Source organism: Podarcis bocagei (genome assembly GCF_964188305.1).
Source record: "Podarcis bocagei genome assembly, chromosome: 9".
Lineage (NCBI taxonomy): Eukaryota > Metazoa > Chordata > Lepidosauria > Squamata > Lacertidae > Podarcis > Podarcis bocagei.
The window spans coordinates 2411094-2431720 of record NC_138134.1 but is presented as its reverse complement, the minus strand read 5'-3'; the positions used below and the strand labels follow the sequence as shown (position 1 = coordinate 2431720).

The window sequence follows — 20627 nt, the reverse complement described above, 5'->3', positions numbered from 1 at the left end:
TTTTAAACTTTGGGAACAGGCCTGGTGCATGAGCTGGGAAAGCCTCCAACTCTTGGAACAGTCAAAGAGAATAATGGGGTTAGGTGACTCTAATTTGGCAAGCAACAGCAAAAGATTAATTAAATTGCTTACAAGGAGTTCTGATCAGCTCTACAAATATAAGGAAAGCCATCATTTTCCTAATGCCAAGTTATCTGAGTCAGTTTTGAAGTGGGTTTAAGCTGTGAGATAGAATCATAGAATCATAGAATCATAGAGTTGGAAGAGACCACAAGGGCCATCGAGTCCAACCCCCTGCCAAGCAGGAAACACCATCAGAGCACTCCTGACATATGGTTGTCAAGCCTCTGCTTAAAGACCTCCAAAGTAGGAGACTCCACCACACTCCTTGGCAGCAAATTCCACTGTCAAACAGCTCTTACTGTCAGGAAGTTCTTCCTAATGTTTAGGTGGAATCTTCTTTCTTGTAGTTTGGATCCATTGCTCCGTGTCCGCTTCTCTGGAGCAGCAGAAAACAACCTTTCTCCCTCCTCTATGTGACATCCTTTTATATATTTGAACATGGCTATCATATCACCCCTTAACCTCCTCTTCTCCAGGCTAAACATGCCCAGCTCCCTTAGCCGTTCCTCATAAGGCATCGTTTCCAGGCCTTTGACCATTTTGGTTGCCCTCCTCTGGACACGTTCCAGTTTGTCAGTGTCCTTCTTGAATTGTGGTGCCCAGAACTGGACACAGTACTCCAGGTGTGGTCTGACCAGAGCAGAATACAGTGGCACTATTACATCCCTTGATCTAGATGCTATACTCCTATTGATGCAGCCCAGAATTGCATTGGCTTTTTTAGCTGCCGCGTCACACTGTTGGCTCATGTCAAGTTTGTGGTCAACCAAGACTCCTAGATCCTTTTCACATGTACTGCTCTCAAGCCAGGTGTCCCCCATCTTGTATTTGTGCCTCTCATTTTTTTTACCCAAGTGCAATACTTTACATTTCTCCCTGTTAAAATTCATCTTGTTTGTTTTTGCCCAGTTCTCTAATCTGTCAAGGTCGTTTTGAAGTGTGATCCTGTCCTCTGGGGTGTTAGCCACCCCTCCCAGTTTGGTGTCATCTGCAAATTTGATCAGGATGCCCTTGAGTCCATCATCCAAGTCGTTGATAAAGATGTTGAATAAGACCGGGCCCAAGACAGAACCCTGTGGCACCCCACTAGTCACTCTTCTCCAGGATGAAGAGGAACCATTGATGAGAACCCTTTGGGTTCGGTCAGTCAGCCAGTTACAAATCCACTGAGTGGTAGCATAGTCAAGACCGCATTTTACCAGCTTCTTTACAAGAATATCATGGGGCACCTTGTCAAATGCCTTGCTGAAATCAAGGTAGGCTACATCCACTGCGTTCCCTTCATCTACCAGGCTTGTAATTCTGTCAAAAAACGAGATCAGGTTAGTCTGACATGACTTATTTTTCAGAAATCCATGCTGACTATTGGTGATCACAGCATTCCTTTCTAGGTGCTCACAGACTGTTTGCTTAATGATCTGCTCCAGAATCTTCCCTGCTATTGATGTCAGACTGACTGGGCGGTAATTATTTGGGTCCTCTCTTTCCCCCTTTTTGAAAATAGGGACAACATTTGCCCTCCTCCAGTCTGCCGGGACTTCGCCTGTTCTCCAGGAATTCTCAAAGATGACTGCCAGTGGTTCTGAAATCACATCTGCCAGTTCTTTTAATACTCTTGGATGCAGTTCATCTGGCCCTGGAGACTTGAATACATCTAAACTAGCCAAGTATTCTTGTACTATCTCCTTAGTTATTCTGGGCTGTGTTTCCTTTGCTGAATCATTCGCTCCAAATTCTTCAGGTCGGGCATTGTTTTCTTTATCGGAGAAGACTGAGGCAAAGAAGGCATTGAGGAGTTCAGCCCTTTCTGTGTCCCCTGTTTGCATTTCACCATCTTCTCCTCTGAGTGACCCCACTGTTTCTTTGTTCTTCCTTTTGCTACGAACATACCCATAAAAGCCTTTTTTGTTGCTTTTAACCTCTCTAGCAAGCCTGAGTTCATTCTGTGCTTTAGCTTTTCTGACTTTGTGTCTACACGTGCTGGCTATTTGTTTGAATTCCTCTTTTGTGGTTTCCCCCCTTTTCCATTTTTTGTACACATCCTTTTTTAATCTTAATTCAGTTAAAAGTTCTTTAGATAGCCACCCTGGCTTCTTTAGGCACCTTCCATGTTTCCGTCTCATTGGTATTGCCTGACGTTGTGCTTTTACTATCTCCCTCTTAACAAACTCCCAGCCATCATGAACTCCCTTTCCTTTTAGTATTGCTGTCCATGGGATCTCACCCAGCACTTCCCTAAGTTTTATGAAGTCGGCTTTCTTAAAGTCAAGAAATTGAGTCCTAGTATGCTTGGCTGCTCCTTTCCGCTGTATAGTAAATTTCAGAAGAGCATGATCACTCGCGCCTAATGATCCTTCCACATCTACCTCACTAACCAGGTCATCAACATTGGTTAGGACCAGATCTAAAATGGCTGTTCCTCTTGTTGCTTCTCCCACTTTCTGGACAATGAAGTTGTCTGCAAGGCCAGTGAGGAATCTGTTTGACCTTATGCTCTTGGCTGAGTTTGACGTCCAACAAATATCCGGGTAATTGAAGTCCCCCATTACTACTATCTCCCTTCCTTTTGCATGCTTGGCCATCTGTTCCAGGAAGGCATCATCTATGTCCTCCGTTTGGCTTGGGGATCTATAGTAAACTCCCACAATGAGGTCTCTGTTATTCTTCTCTCCCTTAATTTTGACCCAAATGCTCTCACTTTGGCTTTGAGGTTCTAAATCTTGGATCTCTTCACAGGTATACACATCCCTGACATATAACGCCACTCCTCCTCCTTTCTTGTCTGGTCTGTTTCTCTGAAATAGATTGTATCCCCCCATTATTACATTCCAATCGTGGGACTTATCCCACCAGGTTTCAGTGATGCCTATTATGTCATAATTAGTTTGCTGTACCAAGAGCTCAAGCTCATCTTGTTTATTTCCCATGCTTTGCGCATTAGTGTACAGACATTGAAGTCCATTAATCATTCCCCCGTGTCTCTTATTTAAGGATTTTTTCCTCCCACCACTAGGTCCGCGTGCTGTTTGCTCCATTTGGTCTATGACATTTGGATGATCATCTTCATTAATTGATAGACTCCTACCTTCAGGAGCACTGTCTCCCTCCCCCACATTAGTCAGTTTAAAGCCCTCCTGATGAGGTTTCTGAGATTTTTGGCAAAAACATTTCTCCCAACCGTTGTGAGGTGCAGCCCATCACTTGCCAGAAGTCCATCTTCAAGAAACTGCAGTCCGTGATCTAAGAATCCAAACCGTTCCTGTTTACACCATTTGCGAAGCCAGCTGTTCACTTCCACTATTTTCCCCTCTCTTCCTGGGCCACGTCGTTCAACTGGGAGGACAGACGAGATGACAATTTGTGCATTTAGTTGCTTCAATTTCCTGCCGAGAGCCTCGTAGTCTCTTTTGATCTTCTGGAGGCTATTGCTTGCAGTGTCATTGGTTCCCACATGAACCAAGAGGAAGGGGTATTTGTCAGTGGGTTTTATGATTCCTTGCAGTCGTTCAGTTACATCTTGGATCTTAGCCCCGGGGAGACAGCACACTTCCCGAGACATCTTGTCAGGCCCACAGATCACTGCTTCTGTTCCCCTCAGTAGGGAATCCCCTATCACCACTACACGCCTCCTCTTGGGTTTGGTCGGGGTTCTTCCGTGAGCTGTCCGTTCCAAGGTCGCCTGCACATTCCCTGAGGTCTGACTTTGCTGCTCGTCTTCATATACCTGATTGACTGTAATGAGGGAGAGATCCTCAAATGGAGTCTGCTCTTCGTCTTCCATGCTAGGGGAGAGGACCTCAAAGCGATTGTGTATTTCTAAACAATCAGAGTGAACCCTGGGCCTCTTACTTCTTTGAGTCACGTTTCTCCATATATCTGGCTCCTGTGTTGGTGAACTAGCCTCCTTCTCAGGGGAGTCCCCTGTCTCCTCCTTGGTGGGGACGGTGTGCTCTGTTGCTTCCAAGAAGAGCTCCAGCTCTCTAATTCTTTGGAGCGTAGCTACACGTTCCTCCAGTTGCTGGACTTTGTCTTTTAAAAGGGCAATCAACATGCAATTGCTGCAGGTAAAGCTGCCTGCAACCTTTGGCAAGATAGCAAACATTGCGCAGGAATCGCAGGCGACTGCAGCTGTTCCCTTCCCTTCCATCATGAGATCGTGTCGTTGGGGGTGGCTACAGAGGTCCTCCATCATAAAAAGCTTGAAGACAGGAGTTCTATATACAGAAGTTCCTATGTGTGTTAGAATCATAGAATTGGAAGAGACCACAAGGGCCATCGAGTCCAACCCCCTGCCAAGCAGGAAACACCATCAGAGCACTCCTGACATATGGTTGTCAAGCCTCTGCTTAAAGACCTCCAAAGTAGGAGACTCCACCACACTCCTTGGCAGCAAATTCCACTGTCAAACAGCTCTTACTGTCAGGAAGTTCTTCCTAATGTTTAGGTGGAATCTTCTTTCTTGTAGTTTGGATCCATTGCTCCGTATCTGCTTCTCTGGAGCAGCAGAAAACAACCTTTCTCCCTCCTCTATGTGACATCCTTTTATATCTTTGAACATGGCTATCATATCACCCCTTAACCTCCTCTTCTCCAGGCTAAACATGCCCAGCTCCCTTAGCCGTTCCTCATAAGGCATCGTTTCCAGGCCTTTGACCATTTTGGTTGCCCTCCTCTGGACACGTTCCAGTTTGTCAGTGTCCTTCTTGAACTGTGGTGCCCAGAACTGGACACAGTACTCCAGGTGAGGTCTGACCAGAGCAGAATACAGTGGCACTATTACTTCCCTTGATCTAGATGCTATACTCCTATTGATGCAGCCCAGAATTGCATTGGCTTTTTTAGCTGCCGCGTCACACTGTTGGCTCATGTCAAGTTTGTGGTCAACCAAGACTCCTAGATCCTTTTCACATGTACTGCTCTCAAGCCAGGTGTCACTCATCTTGTATTTGTGCCCAAGTGCAATACTTTACATTTCTCCCTGTTAAAGTTCATCTTGTTTGTTTTTGCCCAGTTCTCTAATCTGTCAAGGTCGTTTTGAAGTGTGATCCTGTCCTCTGGGGTGTTAGCCACCCCTCCCAGTTTGGTGTCATCTGCAAATTTGATCAGGATGCCCTTGAGTCCATCATCCAAGTCGTTGATAAAGATGTTGAATAAGACCGGGCCCAAGACAGAACCCTGTGGCACCCCACTAGTCACTCTTCTCCAGGATGAAGAGGAAAGTCTAGGGTGTGTTGTCCTTTTTCTGCTATGTGCCCTTTCCTGATAAGTTTCCAATAAGCAAACGTCCTCCTTGTGTTCACCCTGACGTCAGAGAGATACAGCCCCATATAGTGTGCCCTGACATATGAGTTGTGCTCCTCTTGCATGAAGTTTAAATGCTACTGCTGGTAAGCTGTGCTTGCTTGTTAAGCAGCACAATATCCTCTGCTCTGTTGTGGCCACATGGGCACGGTGGTCGTCCTCATAAAGCAAGCTTATTTTAACTGGGTGAGATGCCCCCCCCCAGTAGGGCTCCCTCCTCCTTTAGAAATTCCTAAACCAAACCTGGATCACTGCACAAAAGTAGGTGCATCCACCTAAATTCTGCCCAAAGCAGACCCATCAAAATTAATGGACCTAAATAAGCCATGTCCTTTAATTTCAAGAGGCCTTCTCTGATCTGAATACAAGTTGCTGGAAACCCCAGGAGGGGGGGAGAGGGCGGCTCTGGTGCTCGGATCCTGCTTGCTGGTTTCCCAGAGACCAGATCCTGCAGCCAGGCTCCTCACGGGGTCCCTGCCATGGGAGCAGATTTACCCAGTGCTTTACAAGTTGCACTGGCTCCCGGTGGAGTATTGGGTCAGGTTTAAGGTGCTGGTTTTGACCTTTAAAGCCCTTCGTGGCTTAGGGGCCTCGTACTTACGGGACCGCCTCTCCTGGTCTGCCCCGCGGAGGACCTTAAGGTCCATGAATAATCATAGTTTAGAGGTCCTGGGCCCTAAGGAAATTAGATTATCCTCCCCCAGGGCCAGGGCCTTCTCAGTGATGGCTCCGACCTGGTGGAATGCTCTGTCCCAGGAGACCAGGGCCCTGCAGGATTTAACCTCCTTCCGCAGGGCCTGTAAGACAAAACTATTCCGCCTGGCTTTCAATTTGAACCTGGCCCGATCTTTTGTTCCACTTCCTTCCCTCCCCCTCCCCTTTTTGTGAAGATTGCACGCTCTGGGATCCCACAGCTGGCTCTCCCCTGGTCTCCTCGCTGGCCCAAGTGGGACTAATTTAGCCAGCTAGCCCTGGTCATTATCTAATGTTTATTGGATGGATTTCCCCCCTAAATTGATTTTTGATTTTATGGTTATTTATGCTTTATACCGTATTTTATGCTTTTTTTTTGGAGCATCAATTAAGTGTTTTAAATTTGTTGTTAGCCGCCCTCAGCCTGGTTTCCTGAACCGGGAAGGGCGGGGTATAAATAATAAAAATTATTATTATTGTTATAAAATTACTGCAGTGAAAACGTTACAGCACCATTGCATCTCTTTTACTGTGTGCGCATGCACACACACATATGAGAGACCTTTGTCTACAGGGATACTAAATGAAGAAACAAAAGACAGGTTTTCTGCTTTGTTTACTGAGAGGACCACATTTACAGAATGGATTTTGCAGGTCAGTGAGCAGCCATCAATGGGAATTTAAGAGACAAAAGAGGTGGCAGCAGAAGTCCTAGCTTTCTTCCTCTACTTCCTCTCAACTAGTAATTCTGACCCAATTAATCTTGATCTTCAAGAGCAAAGGGACAACAGATATTGCGCAGCTTAGCATATGCAACACTTTTCACACATCTGTTTAGTTGAGAATTACATTACATTATTTAGTTAATTTGATTACAGAAGTCACACGGGCTTAATGAAGCAAGGATGAAGGTAAATCCAGTTAGAATTCCATTCTCAACTAAGAGATGGAAACAGCTGTTACGCTAACAGAAGAAGCCAAAGGTCTCACAACGGCACCCGACCTGGCAGTAAGTATCTTCACACAACAGACGAAATGTGTACAAACAGTTTTTCAAATTTTTCTTCTCTTCTCTTCTTTCTTTATGCCTCCATTGCCTCCTAATTTTTATTCAATGCCCCCTGCATCGCACCCAAGGCTACTACTGCCCCCCTGGATCGTTGCAGCACCCCCAAGGGGCGGTATTGCCCACTTTGGGAAACATTGGTTTATACAATTACAATGCTTCATAACTGTCCATCTGCCATGACACAGCATCAATTTGCAGTTACTAGCCAAGCAAACCAAGTAACCGTTGGGCTGCATCCAAACATTCTGCTGCTCCAACAGAACTACTCCTTCCATCAGAGGAAGGGAACCTTTGGTATTTAATTGTCCTTGAACTTTCTATGGAAATGCTCAAGATGATTAACAACAAAAATATGCAATAAAACAAGTGGCCAAGTAAGCAACAGACCAATGGATGAGCATCAGCCCACAAGAAACTGAGGCAAGGGAGGGGAGGGAGAGTCCTGTTTTATCCCTGTTTTATCTCCACGCTAATTACAATGCCTAAGGCAGGGCTGGGGAATCTGTGACTCTTCTGTGGCTGTTGGACCACACCGCCCAGCAGTCCCAGCCAGCATGGCAACTGGTCTGGGTTAACAGGAGTCGGCATGCAACAACGTCAGCGGGGTCTCAGATTCCCCAGCCCTGGTTTAAGGGCTCCCACATGGACAGCGGATGTTCTGGAACTGAGAGACAGGTTTAAAGAAAACTAAGTCCTCCTCAGAATAGACCCACTGAAATGAATGGACCTAAGTTAGCTATGCCATTAATTTCAATGGGTTTGTCTGAGTAGGACATAGTTGGATACACCATTCAAAAGCTCTGATATCATCTCTTCCACCAGGCCATTCACAATCTTAAGAGAAATATAAATATTGAGCAGAATCCAGAATGAAGTTCTCTCCTGTGCAAGAGCCACTGAAATGAACAGGAGCTCCCCAAAAGCTTCCCCAAATTCATGAGGCTCACCTTGGCTTCTTCCTCTTGTGCTTTTTTCACTATTGCTTGCAACTGCACTTCACGCTTAAATTCAGCATGGAGTAATTTTTCCTCCATCATCCTCCGCCTCTGATCTAGCAATTCTTCCTTCCACTTTCGCACATCTTTTTCCTACATAAAGTTGGCAAATAGTAAGTAAAGCAACAGATCCCTTGATATCTTTCATTCTGCAACTTTTGACTACATTAACAACATACACACAATGACTCAGTTCACACATCACAGTAAATCATAGTTAATGGTTCTATTAGAGGTTTTAAAGCAGAGGTGGGTGGCCATCTGTCATGCATTGCAGGGGAGGGGGCTGGACTAGAGGACCTTTGGGTTCTATGGTTCTATACTGTGAATGGGTCACTCTGGGCTGTTTGTTTCCTATATCCCTGGCTTAGCAGTACATTCAAACTGAGGATTGAAACCATGATTAGTAAGCCAAAAAGAAGCTTAGGCTACAGAATATAATTTACTGAGAAGGAAGAAACCCAGAATCTCAGGTTTGGACATAATGCTAAGTCAGGATCATGGCTTATTTTCTCCCTACATGAGTCAGCAGCAATGAAGTAGACAAGATTTGATTAAGCACAGTAAATCATGATTTATGGTTTACTATAGGTCTATATTGTGTTAAATTCTCAGGATATTTTTATTCCACTTTTCTGCCAACAATTCAATAAATATAACCATTTAAGTGCCATTAGAAATACTGCTTAGAGTAATCTTGGAGCAATGTCAGCCTAACTCAAAACTGAATAGTGAAGATATTGTGAAGCCTTTCAATCAAGGTTAGCATTTATGGCAGCAACCATGAGGAATATGGAGTTAAGGAAAGATGTCATAAATCTCATATTTCATGAGTTGGCAATCATTCCAAGTTTAATGCATGTCAACATTTTAAAAGGTCTAACATAATGCAACACACAGCATGACAAAAGCTCTCACTTCACTTAACGTAAGAGAAGCAAATGAACCTTGAAACCTCAGGTAATATTTACCAGCATCAATCCCATGCTAGGGGAAATATTTGCATAAGACAGACAAAGATCAGGAAAATATAATTTTACAGGATGTCATTGCTTAAGTATCTGAGTAATTTATAGTCTAAATGCTTTAAGGAGGGTTGGAAGAACAGAAACAGACATTGAAGATGGAGCTGTTTCTAAAGAATAAAAATGCCTCACTAACAGGTCCATTAAAATACTCCTCTAAATCATATTACAGGGGGTAGAAAACTAGCCTCAGGTTTGTCTATTACCTCCTCTCTTTCTGTTGTGTGCTCCAATTCTCCCCTTCCTAGTTTGCACAAAACATAGTTTGCCTAATTTGGACATGGCTAGCACAAACCAGGAAGCTAGGGAGAGAATCAGGGCTCCCAAGAGGGGAAGGAAGCATGCGGGTTTGGGGTCTACAAAGTACAGTGTTCTGTACAGTGGTACCTTGGTTCTCAAACACTGAAAATCTGGAAGTAAGTGTTCCGGTTTTCGAATGTTTTTCGGAAGCGGAACATCCAATGTGGCTGTCAGCTACCGTTTCCGGGGCACCAGCACCAATCAGAACCTGCACTTTGGTTTTTGAACATTACAGAAGTCAAATGGACTTCCGGAATGGATTAAGTTTGGTGCTTTTGTTTTTGCTATTTATTTTGCATTTTTGTTTTTGAGGCTTTTTCGGTTAATTTGTTTTTGTGACTGTGTGGAACCCAGTTCAGCTACTGATTGATTGTGTGACTGCAGAAATGGACATAACCCCCCCCCCCATTCAAACAATGACTATCATCAGAGCAGGTAAGAATTTTTTTTAATTTTTATCATCTACTATACTGTCTTATTTATTTTATGGTACATAGTTTATTGCTTTCATTTTATGGATCAGTAGTCTTGTTAGATAGTAAAATTCATGTTAAATTGCTGTTTTAGGAGTTGTCTTCAAAAGTCTGGAACGGATTAATCCATTTTGCATTACTTTCCATGGGAAAGTGTGCCTTGGTTTTGGACTTCTGGAATGGATTAAGTCTGAGAACCAAGGCACCACTGCAGTGGCGTAGCGTGGGTTCTCAGCACCCGGGGCAAGGCAAGTAATTTGCGCCCCCTAACCCGGGGCAAGGCAAGTAATTTGCGCCCCCTAACCCGCGCCCCCCCAGATGTTGCGCCAGGTGCAGCAGGCCCCCCTGCACCCCCCACGCTACGCCACTGCTCCCACCACAAGTCTTCAGGACAGCCTTCCGAAGGCTGGTGCGGGGAGAAGGTCTCTCCGCCCCACTGCCAGCCTTCGGAGGAGGTCCGAGGAGAGTGGGGTTCCTGCTTCCTCGAGGAGGACCGGCCAAACGCGCCCCCCCAAATGTTGCGCCCGGTGCGGCCGGCACCCCTGGCACCCCCCACGCTACGCCACTGCACCACTGTACTACTGAAATATTCAGTATGCTTCTGAATACCAATTACTGGGAATCACAAGGAGGGAGGGGCTGTTACCCTCAGGTTCTGCCTAGCTTCTCACAGACATCTGGATGCCGCTGTGAGAACAGAATGCTGGACTATTTAAGGCATTGGTCTGATTCAGCAAGGCAAGAGCCCTAGGAGGACAAACTGGATTCCGCCCACTGTATTCAGAACACCTTCAAGCTGAAAGGACTGGAACAATACACTGAGCTCCTATTCAGAGACACACCCACCTTACTACATTGTACATGAGCAGACAATAATCACATCCACATAGAAGGGAAGTCAAGGATTCCCATCCTCATCACACACTGTTCCCTGAGGGTCCCCTGCAACTCAGGAAAATCTTTTCAGGGAATATATGGGGTTAAAGTGAGAAAGGGCTTCTGAAATCCCCAGCTGCCGTGTCAACCACTACACACGGACCTTTGAAATCCAACCAGCATATTTTTGGAGAATGCTCTTCTGAATGTGCATTGACCAGTTGTTCCCAAAGGCATGAGTGTGGCCCAAAGATCTAACAAACGGTATGATTATGAGTCACAATGGAGCATGAAAAGCTAAACTACATCAAACTTACCCGTTCTATTAATTTCTGAAGCTTTAGCGTTTTCTCCTCACGCAGTTTCTCTCTCAGCTGTTGAGCTTTCATCTGCTTTTCTTCATGTTTCTTTTTAGATTCTGCTATTGTCCTTTTGAAATAAATATTTGAAAAGGCTAATGGGACAATGAATCAAAACAAAGGTATGTGGGGAAACCTGAAACTTTTGTTACCGGGCAACAATTGAAGAAATCCCTCACAAATATCTAGTTCAGGCACTGAACATAATTTTGGAATAGTTTAAGCTATGGCTTATACCCAAGTAAATGCTACTCAGAGTAGGCCCATTTAAATCAATGAATTGAACTTAGTTGAGTCCATCAATTTAGCAAGGATTATCATTGAAACAAACCTCAAAACTTTCTATACACCATGGAAGCACATGGAAGGGCTTTCTTTGACCCTCGAAAATATATTGGGGGGGGGGGCGGACAGAAAAGCCCTGCTGCATGTGTCCCATGCAGGCCCTTTGGGATCACAACTGAAGTGATTTACCACATGGTCAAGCAACAGCAGGGCTGATGTTCAGGGTGGGAATGTGCAGTGGCAAAAAACCCTCTGGAAATTACCGTATTTTTCCGTGTATAAGACTAGGTTTTTTTCCTTAAAAACAATGTCAAAATTTAGGAGGCGTCTTATAAACGGGGCCATCTCCCCCCATTTTCTTAAATATGAGTACCCCAAAATAGGGGGGTGTTTTATACATAGGGATTAATTAAGGATGGAAAAATACGGTAATCAAAATTCAACTCTCAAATATGTTAAGCTCTAAGGTACCATTGGACCTTAAGTTCCTGGCAGGCTCGGGTCCATGGGGTCCATGGGGTCACGAAGAGTCGGACACGACTAACCGACTAAACAACAACAACCATTGGACCTAGTATTCTTTCTGTTCAACTATACATATGATTTAGATGGGCTTTTTTCCCCAGCCAGAACTCACTGGAACTCAGTTCTGGCCTCTCTCAGATGGGCACCATTGCCATTCTAAGAGAACAAGGGAGGTGTTCGTGTTCAGTTCCGGCACCTCTTTTTCTAGGAAAATAGCACCATGGTTTAGTGAGAATGGACCGTAAGGAACGGCTATCACATACGGGGTCTGAAGCAATTAGTGAAGAGATAACATGGGAGTTTGCCTCAATGGCCAAGTTAGCTCATTATGTTGGGAGTTAAAAAGAAATGATAAAGACAAGATAAATTTGGTGGGCTTCTCTGGTGGTGACAGAAGCACTCTGAGTAGCTCCTCTGCCTGAGACCCAGAAGAAACACTGCCAGTCAGAATAGGGAAGGCTGGGTTAGATGGACAAATAAATAGTATGACTTCGTAAAAGGCAGCTTCCTATGCTCTAATAATTAATATATACAGTGGTACCTCAGGTTAAGTACTTAATTCGTTCCGGAGGTCCGTTCTTAACCTGAAGCACCACTTTAGCTAATGGGGCCTCCCGCTGCCACCACGCCGTGATTTCTGTTCTCATCCTGAAGCAAAGTTCTTAACCCAAGGTACTATTTCTGGGTTAGCGGAGTCTGTAACCTGAAGCGTCTGTAACCTGAGGTACCACTGTACCGGTAATTCAACTATGGAATTTGATCCTGTTGAGCTTATTCTATACCAAAAGTTTAAAAACATTAAAGACCTCTTGCGAGATGGTGAGGAGAGTTTCTCATGCATGTGTATTCCGTGGCCGGGTGGACGAGCTGGTTCTTCTTCTACAATGTCGCCCCAAGTGTTATTTTGACGCCATGACTCACGAGCTGCACAAAAGCAGGATCCCTTTTTAAAGTAAAAGCTAGCATATGGGAAGCAAAATATCCTCAATATTGACTCTGGTACATGATCCTACTCCCAATTGGCCATGCCACTCTCAACGAGCACATTCGGAAATTGTTGACTGTTGTAGCATTTGTGCCGTAACATTGGTGACTTTGGTTTTGTTCACACATCACAGTAAATCGCAGTTAATGGTGTCCCATGAACCAAATGACCTTGGATGCTGCTGCTCCCCTCTGAAGCACAGGAGAAACAAATCATGATCCCTGGCTTATGTCTGAACCAAGGTCTGAGGTTTGTTTCACTCAAACAAACCATGTTCTGTAAGCTAAGAACAAATCTTGGCTACAGACTGTAGTTTATCTGGAGTGAAAAAACCCAAAACCCTTGATTTGGGCATAATGCTAAGCCAGGGCTTGTGGTTTGTTTCTCTTGGATGCTAGTGGGAAGCTGCAACTGATATGTTTGTGGCAAACCATGGTTTAATGTGATGTTCAAACTTGGCCTTTGTTATCAAAAATACAATAGTTTTAAAAACAAATCAAAGGAATAGTGCATGTACAGAATTTGTTCCATTCTGGAATGTAATCAGAATGGAAATGACCAAAGAGAGAATTCTGGAACAATAATATAGTGAAAATGTTCCCTTTTATTATTCTGCAGGGTTTTTTTTTTAAATTAAACAATTGCATTAATATCAAAACCACTTGCCTGATAATATTTGAACAGTACACCAAACTTTGGTGATGGTTATCACTCTCACAAATTTATTGTGATTAAAAAGCAAGGGGAATAAAGGGGCGGGTGACAGAATGAAAGCCTTAAGACATGCACTCTGATATTGTTAATTCACATTTCTGGACAAGGAAGTTTACCTTCATAGTCTGCCAGGACATCATTCCAGTCCATGGAAATTCCACAGAAAGATGTGCTTCCACTGCCCATGCCAGCCTAAAATTCCATAGTGCAAAACAGAAAACAGAAACCAAACTTTCTATTTGGAAAAGAAACCTTTCTTACACTTACCATTCCATGCAAACTATATATAAATGCAAAAATAAATCAAATCTTCAAGAGCATCTTTCTTCCAGTCTCCTTTAAAATAGCAGACCAACACAAAAGGCAGCTGTTGCCGCTATTATGGTCCTTTAAAATAGCAGACCAACACAAAAGGCAGCTGTTGCCGCTATTATGGCCCACTTCAGACATAATCTGTGAGAAAAAGCAGATTGGGCCTTACACATTCTTCCTGCCCTCTTTTCACACCTGTAAGGTATAGCTTTCCATTTTAACCTAACCTCAGTTCTTTTAGGACCAAACTTGGAAAATGAAGGTTTTTAAAACTATGGTTTGAGAACAAGGCAGGATCTGAAAGTATGATTTGATCCTGGCTTGTTCTCATTAACCACAGCTTAAAGCAAGAGTGGCTAACTCGTGGCCCTCCAGATGTTGCCGGATGCCAACTCTCATTAACCCCAGCAGGCACAGCGCATGTCAGGGATGATGGGAGCAGAAGTTCAGCACCTCCAGAAGTCTAGAGATTATTTATCATTCACTGCCTTTTTGAACACCTTTTCTATTATATGTTGTATTTTATTTTTGTTTTTAAGTTGTAATCATTCATCTTGTTTTTATTATTGCTTGTAAGCCGCTCTGAGCCCGGCCTTGGCTGGGGAGGGCGGGGTATAAATAAAAAAATATTATTATTATTATTATTATTATTATTATTATTATTATTATTATTATTATTATGGCACCTAAGGCATTTACAATTTAAAATATAAACACACACAAATGATACAACATCTTCTCAGGCCAACAGCAGTAGCTGACGGCATTAGCTTTTTGGATTGGGCATCCTGGCTTCAGAAGACAACTGCAGTACAGTACTCAGGCAGGTCTCTATGGGAAGTGGAGTTCCTGAGTCATATAGGGCTTTTAAGGTCAAGAAAGGCTCTTTCTTTAAAACATGTATTTTTACAATGTCCTATACTTACTAAGTTTTGGGGTAAAGCAATGGATTATATAAAATGTCACTGTATGGAAAAAGCTAAAAATTTCAGAGGATTATATTCTGACAACTGGACAATGGAAATGGATTCTCCGTGCCCTTACTATGGCCAAAAGACTGATATTGTTGCATTTACACTGGAAAGATAGGGATCCATTTATTCAATGGATTGAAGATCTGTTTACACTTGCCACCTATGAGCGGATGGCTTATAAACTTGACTTTGCATGGACAAGTATAATGAAAATTGGATCTCAGTGATAAAAACTGTGATAAAAACCTCAGTGATAAAAACTCAGTAGCTTAAAAATTGAAATTGTTAATTATTAACAATTGCTATAGTGATATTATGTATATTTCTTTTTCCTTTTTTCCTTTTCTTGACTTCAAAAAACAAGTACCTTATATGCAAATATGATAACAACAACAACAACAACAACAACGATGGTGAAGAACAGAGCCTTCAACTGAGCCTGGAAACTAATTCCAGTCATGCTAGAGCCTGTGTTACTTTTTTTTGCGTCCCTGGCACATCAGACAGTTACTTTGCTACAGTGAAAACTATACAAATATGTAAAACTATTGTCAAATTCTAGCCTGTTTTGGGAATATTAACCTGATCCACTATAAATTATTTCAACACATGCAGAAAACTCACGGAAAAGTCACTGTCATTGTCTGTTTCAATGTTTATGTAATTGTTCTCCTCGGCTTCAATTTCTCTGGTTAACTGTTCTTCTTCCGCAATGGCACTTGCAATAGCCTCTTCGTTGGCCTTTTCCAGGCGATCTGCTAACTCCTCTTTTTTAGCAAGAACTTCAGCCATGGACTAAAGATGCAAAACCAAAATCAGAGTTCAGCTGGAAGCCTGAAAATACTTTACTGCTATGTAAATGGTTCTCCCATTCCAAGTGTCAACCTGATGGTATTTGACCCCCATCATTCATATATCCAACTATCTGACTTTCCATTCCTCCATTTCCCTCAGAGGTGGTACAGTGGTACCTTGGGTTACATACGCTTCAGGTTACAGACTCCGCTAACCCAGAAATAGTACCTCGGGTTAAGAACTTTATTTCAGGGTGAGAACAGAAATCGCATGGCAGCGGGAGGCCCCATTAGCTAAAGTGGTACCTCAAGAACAGTTTCAGGTTAAGAATGGACCTCCGGAACGAATTAAGTACGTAACCCGAGGTACCACTGTATATAACTGGAGTAGGTAAGGTAAAGGACCCATGAATGGTTAAGTTCAGTCAAATTTGACTATGGGCTGGGGCGCTCATCTCTGCTTTCAGGCCGAGGGAGCCAGCGTTTGTCCACAGCAGCTGTTCCAGGTCATGTGGCCAGCAGGACTAAACCGCTTCTGGTGCACAGAATACCATGCCGAGTGCCAGAGCGCAGGGAAACACCATTTACCTTCCCACCTATTTATCTACTCGCGCTGGTATGCTTTCGAACTGCTAGGAGTAAGTAACTCGAGTAAGTAACTGCTTTCCTACATTTATACGTAGGCAGCATTTGTATTTGGCACCCCTTCTGGTCCTTAAAAACAAAGAGATAAGATTCACCACTGGACCTGTTAAAAACCAGCCAAACAGCTCTTCCTCTAGTCAAAATTAAAAAATTCCTTCCAGTAGCACCTTAAAGACCAACTAAGTTAGTTCTTGGTATGAGCTTTCGTGTGCATGCACACTTCTTCAGATACCAATGCATGCACACGAAAGCTCATACCAAGAACTAACTTAGTTGGTCTTTAAGGTGCTACTGGAAGGAATTTTTTTATTTTGACTATGGCAGACCAACACGGCTACCTATCTACTACTAGCTCTTCCTCTAGTTTCACTCCCAGGCCCTATCAGAAGTGCCACAAACGTTGCCGTTAGGAGCTTGCAGATGCACTGATGGCTCTGCTACCATCTTGGAGACGCTAGAGGGTTGAACCTGTGACCTCCCAGGCATCTCCTTTATCACTGCATTATATCCCCCTCATACTTGACTAATACAGCTGTGTTAAATAAGGGGAAGGTGGTAACTATTTACTACATGCCATTAAGTTTGGGGACTTGTTTTTAGAACAGATCCTCTTGCCCATCTGCAAGCGCTCACATTTGAAATATCTGCAGGGTCCATTTCTCTTTCAATCTTATTTTTTTCTGTTTGACTCCCTCCATCGCTCCTGGAATCAGTAGAGATTATTTCTTCCACCTGAAGACTTTTTGAAGCATGTTCAGCCTCTAAGAGAACCACAGGCACTTCAGAAGATGGAAGTAGAGAACTACCTGGCAAACTGTTGCTCTTCTCAGAGATCTTGATGTCCTCAAGGACACGGGCTGTGAACTAATATGCAAGATAGACAGAAATCGATACTGAGCTTCCAAACACAACTGCACCCATACATTTGACCAAGAGCAAATTCTGCTTAAGGGATTTTGTCATTTCTACTCTGCGTAAGAGTTCATTGCTTAGCATAGCTTGAAATACTTTACACACTTCTAATAATTAAAATCAAGGTTTTTTGTTTTTTTACAAATACAGTCATACCTCATGTTGCGAACGCTGCGGGTTACGTCTTTTCAGGTTGCGTCCTGCGGCGACCCAGAAGTACCGGAAAGGGTTACTTCTGGTTTCGCCGCTCACGCATGCACAGACGCGCAAAACAACGTCACACGCATGCGCAGAAGCGGCGAATCATGACCCACACGTGCACAGACATGGGTTGCGTTCCGTTCAGGTTGCGAATGGGGCTCTAGAACAGATCCTGTTCGCAACCAGAGGTACCACTGTGCTGAATTTTCTAAAAGCTGTTGGGGATGGTGATCTTTCAAGGAACATTATGTCAGGGAAGAGTTAGAGTTAGAAGTTTCCAGTTTCCTAGAGGGAGAAAGTTTTCCCCAAGGGGGGAGGAGAGCAGTGAATCTAACAGAAGAGGGCAAGAGGAACAAGAGGGAGGGACCGGCTGTTCCCAGGAAAGGCAAGGGTTCAGTTCAGAAGCAGAACTCAGAAGGTATCTGAAATAAGTGACTCTGAGGAATAATAGTTAAAGATAAGAACCGTTTATAAGATTGTTTCTTAATGCGCAATAAAAAGTGATAAAAGAACAAGAAGCGTTTGTGTGGTGATCTGAAGAGGACAACGACCAGTCCTAACACATTAGTTTATTAATCTCCAGCATTAATTTTCTTTTTATAGCAAGTACCTAATGCTTAATAATTTTACTTGCAACAGTTAGCTCCCAACAGTCTTTTGAAAACAGTTCCCCTGAACTGCATGTACCTGAGTCCTTTCAGCGAGGGGGTGCTCAGACAGACAGCAAGAATCTTTGGGGGCAGGCTCTACAGTTTTAGATGGACTCTCTTCATTTAGCAAGGCCTTCTGCTTATTCTCTGGTGGTCGAAGAGCGACATTTTCTTTGTCGCTGTCATCCTTGAAGCGTGATAACTCTGTACATGAAGTTGGTTTTGTGGCCAAAGCAGAAGACTTGGATCTCACAGGTCTTCCACGATGGACTGTTTCCCATCCTTCAGCGTCCCTCTGCTCTACATGGCACCATTAAAAAGCAAAGCAAGAAATCAAAAGCAAGATTGAGTACAAATATCTGAGCACACAGAAATCAGGAGTGAGGGACGAGCAGGTTAGTCTGTGTCGTGGAATCACAGAATTGTGGGGGTTTTAGGGACCCCCGAGGTCATCTAGTCCAGCCCCCTGCAATGCAGGAATCTTAACTAAAGCACCCAGGACAGGTGGCCATCCAAACTCTGCTTAAAAACCACCAAGGAAGGAGAGTCCACAACCTCCTGAGTCTTTATGCCTAAATCAATTCTGTTCCACTTCCTCATAATTCCAAAAAATTTAAAATAAAAACTGCAGAAAAGCCGATATTTCGATTTTTCTAAAACACATATACTTATAATATATCTTATCTTATAATATGCATTTTGATATTTTTGAGCTGAAAATTGCATTGCAAAATCCAAAGAATAGCTATGGCTAATTAAATAGTCCTGTGGCCTTTTACTGTTACGGTTTGTTACTGTGCTGTGCTTTTTTGTGTTTTTATATTATAAACCACCCTGTAATCCTAAGATGAAGGGAAGTATAGAATATTTATAGTATATAAATAAAACAAAAATATGTTCCAATCTGTGCATTAGTTTGGGGGTGGGGGTGGGGGTGGCATTGATTAGGTCCACTCATATTGAAATTCACAAAGAACTAATTCCTCAAATATTCCTGTCAGGAGGATGTTTTCTGGCAAAGGGATGTGCGTATCAAATACCTTAACTAGTTGACTTTCCTGCTCTGATTCTGCAAATGGAGCCACAGAGCACTTACATTTGCATAGGCACTATGAATTTTAAAAAGCAACAGAGAGAGGCCTGTGGCATCTTAAAGACTAAAAGAACTTTTACGGGCTAAGTTTGCATGGATTAGAGCCAACTGTGTCCGATATGTAAGAAGTGGCAGAGGACGCCCTGAGCTCAGTCCCCAGCACCAGGCAGCAGAGACACTGGAGATCTGCTTCCAGAGTGGTGCATTCCAGCTGCTGCTGCTGAACGAAAACTCCCATCACACCTGACCGTTGGCCATTCTGGCTGGAGCTGATAGGAGTCCAGCAGCACATGGGGGGCACCACGTTGGCTACCCTGAGGTAGACAGGCTTGGGCTGGATTTGGCCCATGGTCTAACTTAATAGGAGGCAACGTGTGATTCTGAGCACTGCACATTAAAGGGGGAAATGATTTAGCAATTCTAAATGCACCAACAGAAACTGGCTTATATTAAATTTAAAAGAAAACAATACTGGAGTGTAAAGTAACATGGGTTTCACTCTACTCAGATTACAAACAAATCTTTATCTCCAGGGGAATTTTACTCTTTAGGACGAGCATGGTTTGTGTGACCTGGGGTGGAGGGGACTTTAAAGACTATAAAGCACTATTTGAAAAGAAATGCTGTTTAAAAACTGGAACTCATCCATTAGGCAAGGATACTGCCAACACAAACATTATAAAAGTTATAAAATATAAAAACAATAGTTATAAAATATAAAAGTTATAAAATATAAAAACAATAAAAGAAAAATGGTCACAGGAGGCAAATTCGAATCAAAATTTAGTACCTAAAGAAAGCAAGATGTTAATTATGAATATTTGTTAATGCTACTTTTATATCTAAAAGGTTTTAAAGAAGCATTTCAATAAGAAATGAGAAGGATCTATAAAGAATAGCTATTCAGGCAGAATAACAAATCACACACAGGAAACTGATAAAAAGATTGTCATCCCGATTTGCAACCAAAGGCTATTATAACATATAGAGTTTGAGTTATATAATCATTACTGTACGCTAAGTTTTCTCAAGGCTCCTCATGACCACAAAGAGATGCAAAGTCAAGTCAAAAAGCACTGAGAAGAAATATTATCTGTAGCAAGCTGCTCAAACATGGGGGCAGATGGGAAGGGGCAAAGTGGAAAAGATTCGCCTTAAGGAAGAATTAAGAGACGTAGTAAAGAGCAGTCACCAAATTGAGGGGATACAGGAGCTGCCTTTAGTGACAACCCCAAGCCCTGACTTCCCACCCGCTTTTTAACCAAATCATGTCCAGGGTAGCCTTCTAAAAACAGAGGCTATCGGGAAAGATGGAACCAGGGC

At 43.2% G+C, this 20627-nt stretch overlaps 1 protein-coding gene across 1 annotated transcript in view; it reads right to left on the bottom strand.

The window, feature by feature from the left end:
- SCAPER (S-phase cyclin A associated protein in the ER) overlaps positions 1 to 20627 on the bottom strand; it is a 212502-nt gene that overhangs the window by 143652 nt on the left and 48223 nt on the right. Inside the window, exons 9-15 of the mRNA XM_081207983.1 lie at positions 18249 to 18511; positions 17082 to 17312; positions 15634 to 15804; positions 13840 to 13915; positions 12831 to 12948; positions 11173 to 11284; positions 8134 to 8274 (exon numbers count right to left, since the gene is read on the bottom strand). Of these exons, the coding sequence (XP_081064109.1) occupies positions 8134 to 8274; positions 11173 to 11284; positions 12831 to 12948; positions 13840 to 13915; positions 15634 to 15804; positions 17082 to 17312; positions 18249 to 18511 (1112 nt within the window). The remainder of the gene's footprint in view (positions 1 to 8133; positions 8275 to 11172; positions 11285 to 12830; positions 12949 to 13839; positions 13916 to 15633; positions 15805 to 17081; positions 17313 to 18248; positions 18512 to 20627) is intronic.